The sequence below is a fragment of the Eubalaena glacialis genome, chromosome 18 (genome assembly GCF_028564815.1).
Source record: "Eubalaena glacialis isolate mEubGla1 chromosome 18, mEubGla1.1.hap2.+ XY, whole genome shotgun sequence".
In the NCBI taxonomy this organism is placed as follows: Eukaryota; Metazoa; Chordata; class Mammalia; order Artiodactyla; family Balaenidae; genus Eubalaena; species Eubalaena glacialis.
Genome location: NC_083733.1, coordinates 56,730,373 through 56,739,616, shown reverse-complemented (window position 1 = coordinate 56,739,616; position 9,244 = coordinate 56,730,373). Strand labels below are relative to the sequence as shown.

The window sequence follows — 9,244 nt, the reverse complement described above, 5'->3', positions numbered from 1 at the left end:
GAGCTGATCAGGGAGCCTGCAACCCTCTCCCTCATGCCATCTTTAAAAACTCTTCCCTAAAAGCCATCAGAGAATCCAGGTCTTTTAAGCATTCTCCTTGCATGGCCCCATGTTGGGTGCCTTGCAACAAACACTGTACTTTGCTTCACTGCAACCCAGTGTCAAGAGATTGGCTTTGCTGCACATTGGGCGAGTGGACCCAAGTTTGGTCCGGTAACAATTACAAGGCATAAAGTTCTGTACACACCAGACTACGTATGCAGTATCACAAGTCATACATACAAAATTAAATAATCATATTTTTAAATGTAATCATTTGCAAGATTATGGAGTACCTGCCTCATATTGTTGCTTGGCCTCTGGGTTCAGCTTTAAAGAAAACACTGGCCTCAGGAAACTCAGAGCCTGAAAAAAAAAAGAACCATTTGTAACTCACAGAAATACATGGAAAGTTTGATAACCACTATAAAAATGTACCATAGAGCCTAGCTGCTCAAAGTGTGGTCTGTGGGCCAGCAGCATCTGCATTACCTCGGAACTTGTTATAAATGCAGAATCTCAGGCCAACGGAATCACCATACCCAAGAAATCAACATCTGCAGTTTAAACATGATTCCCCAGGGAACTTAAAGGTACATTTGAGTTTAAAAAGCACCATCAGAGAGAGCTACACAAGTATAAAATCTGTCTTTACCCTGAAACAGCCCTGCCTCTCTCCCTTGAAACTTTCTCAAGTAGAATCTCTCCCTTTCTCACTCCTCTTACCTCTGAAATGGGAGCTGGGTTAAAAGCTCTCCCTCCACCTGTTGTGCATTCTAGGTTTCCTCCCCATCTTTATGCAAAATACCACGTTCCCTATACCTTTACACGGTGCACTATTTCCCCCTGCATCACAGGCTTTCCCCATACCACTAAGTGAGTTGAATTCAGGTGGGTGATGAGTTTCTCTCTGTAGCCACTCAACTCAAATAAATGACCTCCTTTCCCAGCCTGCCTTGCATACACACTCAGGACATTGTTGTCACCTGGAGCTGGTCCAGGTGTATTGTCTTCACTTCCAACATCCAAGTCTGAGTCAGTGTTGACCCTTCCCACTGATACACTATCATTTCTCCTCGATAAATCTAGCTGCTTCTATTCTGTCTTTTATACCCTCCAGTGCTGCCACCCCTCATTACTGTCTTTTCCCCCTTTCATTCATGTATTTCAGTCCCTCCTTCTACCCACCCCCCATTCTGATGGGGATCATATCTCCATTCTAATTCTCCCGTCTTTTCTTCTCTTCCTCTCTTCATCCACTCCTCTTATGCATAGACTTTTCAATGCACTTTTCCTCACTCTTGTCCTGGTCAAATTCAGTATGTCTCTCAAACTTTAGGTTGGGGAAGGCTAACTCAATTTATAGCTGATTTTGGAAGTGGAAGATGGGACCCATTGTACAGGGAAGAACCAAGATTGTAACTGTCTCTCCTCCTCTGCAGTCTCCTTCAAAATTTCTCCTTATAACCCATAATTCCTGTTCTGCAATTCTCTGATTTGTCTGAACTCCTGTACTCTTTTCCAGGCACTTGGGCACTCAAGTTGTGATATTGTTATTTATAATAAGAAATATATATTTTGTCTTAGTCTCTGCTCCTGACACAGAGCTCCTAAAACCCTTGGCATTTCCTGTGATGAGAGCCATAAAGGTGCTTTTCACTGTGTTCATGAGGTGACTTCTGGAGGGTATCACTTTGGGAAGTATAAACATTTTAACAATATTAATTCTTCTAATCCATGAATGCTGGTTATCTTTCCATTTAACTATGACTTCTCTAATTTTTATCAATTTTTTATAAATTTCAGTGTTCATGTGTTTTACCTGTTTGGTTCATTCTTTTTTAAAAAATAAATAAATTTATTTATTTATTTATTTTTGGCTGCATTGGGTCTTCGTTGCTGCACGCGGGCTTTCTTTTTAGCTGCAGCCAGTGGGGGCTACTCTTCGTTGCCGTGCGCAGGCCTCTCATTAAGATGGCTTCTCTTGTTGCGGAGCACGGGCTCTAGGCACGCGGGCTTCAGTAGTTGTGGCACATGGGCTCAGTAGTTGTGGCTCGCGGGCTCTAGAGTGCAGGCTCAGTAGTTGTGGCACACGGGCTTAGTTGCTCCACGGCATGTGGGATCCTCCCGGACCAGGGCTCAAACTTGTGTCCCCTGCATTGGCAGGCGGATTCTCAACCACTGCACCACCAGGGAAGTCCCGATTTCCATTTTATTCATCCCATTTCTTGATAACCACCTGATGATTCAGAAACTGGTCCCCATACTCACAGAGGGCAAGGAGAGACTGGAGAAAGATGTAGATCACGCTAGATTGGCGGGTGACAAGTTTAATGAGCAAAGAAACTTAGTTAAAAGGCTTGTCCTGGGTGGACACAAGACAAGTAGATCCCCACACCCACCCAACAAATCTTAAAATGTTTATACAGAGGACTTAACTGGGTTCAGTCACATACTGACTTCGGATGGTCTCAGCAACACCTTACTCTCTCAAGGCTGTGTTCTTGCAAAAGCTCCCACTATGGGAAATGTGGGCAGACTGTACATTCCAAGGACAGAAGATGGGGTGAGGAGCCTCTCGTTGGCTGGGTCCGTCTCACAGGTCACATCCTCTGGATTACTTCCTCCGACATCACCTAAGCATCAGCGATGTGGGTGTCCACGCAGTAGGTGAGGGCCGGTGTTTGATGAAGTTGCAGCATCAGTTCCTGCTCTTGAGGGCTCAGGCGTGGCCCCTGCACAGCTCCATCAGCTGGGATTAGCATCTGGGAAGACTCAGGGAGTCCTCCGTGGCAAAACTGCGGGTATCACTGACAGCCACAAGGGCTGCTTGGTACTCCGTGGTGATAGTGGATAAGGTCTTCCTGCTCTTCTTTTCTCCTTCAGTGCGAGGTCACAGCCAAAGGGATCACTCTTGGCAGCAAGATATGTGGGATGGGAGGACGTGGTGACACAGGTAAAATGCTTCCATTTCCTATGGGGACCTTCTTGGTTTTTCTGTGCTGCACACAGTCACTGCTGCTGCTGCTTCTTTTTTTAATATTGAAGTATAGTTGATGGATAATATTATACAAATTACAGTTGTACAATACAGTGACTCACAAATGTTAAAGGTCATACTTCATTTATAGTTATTATAAAATATTTGCTATATAACCCATGTTTAATGAGGCCCCATACTCTTTTCCACTGTGGCTGTACATTCCCACCAACAGTGTATGAAGGTTCCCTTTTCTCCATGTCTTCGCCAACATTTGTTATTTGTGTTCTTTTAGATGATGGCCATTCTGACAGGTGTGAGGTGGTATCTCATTGTGCTTTTGATTTGCATTTCCCTGACGATTAGCCATGTTGAGCATCTTTTCATGTGCCTGTTACCCTGCCACTTCTTAATTGAACTCCAGAGGTCTCCCAGAGCCATTTTCATCAGTGGATAATTATTAAATCATTGTTTTTTGTCAGGTACAAGTGCTGGGACCACCGAGTCCACTATGTTGCTAATGTCACACTCCTAAATGCTTTTTCTTTTTAGGAGATTAAGATGGTCCATGGGAAATAGGTATTTTTACATGGTATTAACGGACCTAGCTCAACTGGGACAAGCTAGGAAAGCTAGTTGGTTTCTGCTATTTCTCCAAAGACACCTGATGACTGTCCTTTATACTGAAATTTGGTTAAGGAGGCACTTAGAGGACAGAAATTGCTGGTAATGATGAAAGACAGAAGGATTTATTCTTTCAGAAAAAAAAATAAATTCCTGGACTGTGTGACCTGTTTAGACTGAAGTGGACCCATTAAAGGTGTTTAGAAATGTATCTCAGTTGATCAAGATTTGGATCACAGAACTTTCTCAGGATCCATGGATGTGTTTGCCATCACTCTGGAGATCAGTGCCTGCCATACTCCCTCAACTGGAGCACTTTGGGAAGAGGTACTGATCTAGACTGCTGGGATCATCGTCCTCAGGTAAGACATATAATTGTATAAGTTGATCCATGTCGTAAGGAGTGGAGGCCCAAGGAGGATCAGAGTCTCTGAAACTTATCGGTTGGAGGTCATCAGGCAGAAAATCACAGGATGAATTGCGTGCAGTGGTGGCAGCCCCTTCACGCTGCTCAACACAAGAAGGCTTATGTAGTTCACGATAGGAAGCATCTGAAATGCTGGGACTCATGGGATGAGTGTTTTCTGAAGTGCCAGGTAAGGGCATCTCTTCCCCTTTCGCTGAAATGACCTGTTGTGGGTCTTCTAGTGACAGATTTCGCTGAGCTTGATCCTTCCTCCTTTTGACACGCTGGTTTTTAAACCAAGTCTGGGAAGGGAAGAGATGAACAGGTTAATAAGGGGGGATGTGTCCAAAGGGGAATCCTCATGTGCCTCAGAAATTAGGTGGCTTTGGTGTGTGAAAGTTACTCTCACATGTCTTCATATTTATTTGAATGAGGAAAGTTCTTTCTATCCTCTCTGTCCTGGGATCCAGGGGGCCAAGGGAGTATAGGATTGTGCTAGCAATAGGTAGAATAGGACAGAACACTTTAAGCCTTGAACAGGAGGTATATTTAAGAAAGTGGGTTTTGTCTTGGTGGATACTCTGGGTTCTCAGAGAGAGGATTCTGAAGCCTGAGAATATGGAGAGGGATTCTAGCTTGGGGTGCGCCTTCAGGATTCGTTCAGGGGTTCTTATGCCCTGAATACTCTGTGGGTACTTAGCTGCAAGGCATGTAGATAATTGCGAATGTCATGATTAAGGAGAACCTAGAAATAAACAGGAACAGACCCAAACGGGAGTATCTGAGATCCATCACCAAAGGATCTCATCTAGCATTGTGGGCCTGGAGTCAGAAAGGGCTGGGTTAAAATTCTAGCTCTTGTGTTTATAATTCTTGGAAGACAATTCCTCTCTGTGACCCTTAGTGTTCTTCAATAAAAGGGGTGGTCATTAGAACAAATATATAAAATGCATAACATCTGTTCTGGCACACAGCAATTTTTCAAGCAATCAGAATTATATTGATGACTAAATGTGTGTGAAACTCTGGGTTAGGTGTGCTATCTGGCTATCTAGAGACAGACTCAGGGACATACCTTTATTATTGACTCATCAAGATGAATATTTGAAGAAAGTTCTTTTATGATGAACCAATTTGGGTACATGGTCTTTTCAAATGTATCTTTTAGTGCTCCAAGCTGTTCCCGGCTGAATTGTGTGCGGAATCGGCGAGCTGAATTTGGCTTTCCTGTAAAAAGAATAGACAAAAATCTTTCATAAAAGATATATCCAATAATAAAGGTAGTGGATAAATTACAAGTAGTAAAATTGATTCAAAATTAATTTTGAGTCCAGAGATACATAAAATAAAACGACGTAAAATGTGTCATCAAAAATATAAAACGTGGGAGGGGGAATTAAAAATATAAAGTTTGGGATGTGTTCAAAATTAAGTTACTGTCAACTAAGAGACTGTCAAATACATAGTATATTATATATGTGAACCTCATGGTAACTACAAAGAAAACACTTAAATACCTAAAGAAAATGACAAAAGATATAAACATAACACTAAAGAAAACAATCAAACCACAAGGGAAGAGAGAAAGAGAAGAAGAAAGGCACAGAGAGGACTACAAAAATAGCCAGAGGGCTTCCCTGCGTCAATCTAGAATTTCCTGGCCAGCACTAGTGAGCTAATCTTCCCTCAAAGGTGACCCCTGTCTTCCCCCAAAGGTGACTCTGCCTGAAATAATCCTTTCTTTTGTTTATGACTTCCTTGTCTCACCCCTTTCTGCCTTTACAAACCTTCATTTTGGGACTTCCCTGGTGGCACGGTGGTTAAGGTGGTTAAGAATCCGCAGTGGTTAAGAATCTGCCTGCCAATGCAGGGGACACATGTTCAATCCCTGGTCCGGGAAGATCCCACATGCCTCGGAGCAACAAAGCCCGTGCACTGAGCCTGCTCTCTAGGGCCGGTATGCCACAACTACTGAGCCCGCGTGCTGCAACTACTGAAGCCTGCGTGCCTAGAGCCCATGCTCCGCAACAAGAGAAGCCACCACAATGAAAATCCCACATACCGCAATGAAGAGTTGCCTCCGCTCTCAGCAACTAGAGAAAGCCCGCGCGCAGCCGAAAAGCAAAACAAAAAAAAACCCTTCATTTTGTACAGCTCCTCAGAAGTTCCTTTCTTTTTCCTAGACGGGATGTTACCCAGTTCATGAATTGTTATAATAAATAACAATAAGAAAAATAATAAATAATAAAGCATATTAGATCTTCAAATTTACTCAGTTGAATTTTGTTATTTAACACACCATATAAGAGACAATCAGGAAAATGGGTTCAATTGATTATCTGATGGGTTTGGGTAATCGGGAAAAAAATACTGAATATGCCATAGGCCAAATTGATAAATCACACAGTTGAAAATTAAGAAAGATGCATCTTAAGCATATGAGGAAAAAAGGAGAATATTAACACCTCAAATTGTGAAGTTTATGTTATGTGAGTCATTCTGGTACAAATTAATTCTGCAGGAAACAATATTTACATAAGTCTGATTAAAATAAATTGATATTGACTTAATCAAAACATTTTTAAATTTATTTCTTGGCCGCACCATGCGGCATGTGGGATCTTAGTTCCCCGACCGGGGATCAAACCTGTGCGCCCTGCTTTGGAAGCATGGAGTCTTAACCACTGGACTGCCAGGGAAGCCCCCAAAATATTAATATTAAAATATTATTAAACTACTTTAACTAACCAACGTTAATCAAGTGTTAAATTATTATTAACCTCTATTAGTAAGGTGTATAGAGTGAAAATGAGGAGCGATGTGGCTATGGATCTAAAATTTTCATCTACCAAACTGAGAGGACAATATATAAAATTGATGAATGAACTACTATTTTCATTTGTTCAGTATCAAACAATAGGGATGGAACATGTATCAGAAGAACCAGTTACAAGTTTTGATGAGTGGGCCTGTTGAGGCACAATACTGCTTTCTTCTAGTATTAAAAGAAAATTGTTTTAAAAAAACAATTTAAGGGGACTTCCATGGGGGTCCAGTGGTTAAGACTTTGTCTTCCACTGCAGGGGGTGTGTGTTTGATCCCTGGCCGGGGAGCTAAGATCCCACATGCCTCCCAGCCAAAAAACCAAAACATAAAACAGAAGTGATATTGTAACAAATTCGATAAAGACTTTAAAAATGGTCTACATTTAAAAAAACTTTTAAAAAATCTTTAAAAATAAATAAACAGTTTAAAAAGAAAATATGTATAAAATTATATTCACATCCCTGGACAAGAGGTACACTTCTAAACTAGGCTTTCCAAATACAATAATAAAAGGAAAATGTTGATAAATATCCCAACATCAACATTTAAAATATCTGGGCAATAGAACTCATGAGTAAATTTAAAAACACAAGCCACAGATTGGGAGAATATATTTGCAACAAATATAAGAAATACATTATTGGTGTCTAGAATAAAACAAAGATAAATAAATAAAACTTAGTTCTACTAAGTCTCAAGGGAAAAAAAAAAACCACAACACTAGAAAAATGGCAAAGGAGAGAAGTGGAAAATTAGCATAAGAGAAAAGCAAAACTTAAAAATAGACTTTAAAATAGAGTGAAGAGTCTCAATTTCACTGGTTAATAAAGAAATGGAATTGGATCAAATTTCAAGTACCCACTATTAAAAACAAAACCCCCCAAATGGAGTCACTTATGCTAAGCTCCACATCATCAAACAGAGACTTCATTTAGTTTCAGCTCTCCCAGAAATGGAATCTTAAACCAATCAATCAGGAACTGCTCAATCAGCACTAGTTAGGTAACTGCCTGATAGACTCCTGCCACCCCATAAAGGGAAGTAACCCTGCAATAATCAATCTGATTTTTTGCCTTGTATAACTTCCTAGTTCCTGCTCCCTTCTGCACATAAAAATCATTCATTTTACACAGCTCCTCGGAGCTCCTTTTGATATGCTAGATTGGATGCTACCTGATTCATGAATCATTGAATAAAGCCAATAAGATCTTTAAAAATTTACTCAGTTGAATTCTGTTTTTTGAACACCACCAAATGGTTGACACTTAAAAAGTATGCCAGTACCAGGTGTTAAAAAAGGTGGAGAAACAAAAACTCACATTACTGGTGGTGTAAATGGCGAAAACATTTGTATTCTACTACAAGTTAATCATGAAAGGGATGTTAAATTATACATAATAGCCCATCTCTGGGAACCCTGCCTCCCAGGTAATGATCATTAAGCTAAAATTATCTTTGTTTAGCTCACAGGAAACATCCTGACCAGGTCAACCTGTGAATGACTGCAGGAAGGAAGAAATTAACACATCCGCTCCGGAGGAGGCCGATGGAAACAAGGAAATGTTTGACTTTACTCCCGCGCCTTTTAGTATAAAAGAAGCCTGGACTCAGGTAAGGTGATTCTTTGGGACATGAGTTCACTGTGGTGAGTCCACCGTGTTCTCGGTCTGCCGGCTTTCTGAATAAAGTCGCTATTCCTTGCCGCAACAAGTCATCTCTCGATTTATTGGCCTGTTTTGCAGCGAGCAAAATAAACTTGGACGCCGTAACAGTGGTCGTCCAGTTACAAATTGTTTTTCAAATGCTCCCTGTTGGTATAACCCAGTGGTTCCCAAAACTGACAACCCGGTGTTGGCAAAGCCCAGGGGCTACCACAAAGTCTCACCCCTCTCACCTTACTTTATCACAACCCAAACACTCAACCTCTAGCATCTTAAGCATACATTGCCTCTGCCCCAGCTTACCTGCCATGATATCTTTTAGAAGTGCAGTGATTCAACCAGGTGTTTTCTGACTCTGAATTGTCGTCTATGTGTCTGCTGGGTTTAGAAGCCTAATATTTAAGCAAAATTTTAACAAAATCAGGTATCTGCCCTACCCCTCCCTAATGCCACACCCTCCAATCATCCACTCAACACATGCTTATTGAGAACCTATTCTGTGCCTGGTGCTGTGCAGGGTCCTGGGAATAAAAGTGTGAGTCCAGATTTAATCTCTGACCTCAAATAGTGGAGGAAAATAAATGAAAGTCAAGGAGGAAATGAATAAAATGTTCAAAATTGTCACTCAGGACAAAACAGTAAGTAAACAGGGTGCTGGGAGAAAGAATAAGTTTTGTAAGACACCTAAAATCAGAAGGTGAAGAAGGG

At 41.2% G+C, this 9,244-nt stretch overlaps 1 protein-coding gene across 1 annotated transcript; it reads right to left on the bottom strand.

Moving 5' to 3' along the window:
• Window positions 1-3,946: 3,946 nt before the first annotated feature.
• LEUTX (leucine twenty homeobox) lies at window positions 3,947-8,846 on the bottom strand. The gene is made up of 3 exons (XM_061172469.1): window positions 8,840-8,846; window positions 5,125-5,276; window positions 3,947-4,351 (listed from the first exon to the last, which is right to left on the bottom strand). The coding sequence occupies exons 1-3, from the start codon at window positions 8,844-8,846 to the stop codon at window positions 3,947-3,949; spliced, it is 564 nt and encodes a 187-aa protein (XP_061028452.1).
• Window positions 8,847-9,244: the final 398 nt, after the last annotated feature.

Bases quoted from the DNA above. Each gene is read 5' to 3' on its own strand.
- LEUTX (XM_061172469.1), bottom strand. The intron at 4,352-5,124 runs GTATGTCCCTGA...TTCCCTTCCCAG, and splicing joins TTGATGAGTCAATAATAAAG to ACTTGGTTTAAAAACCAGCG.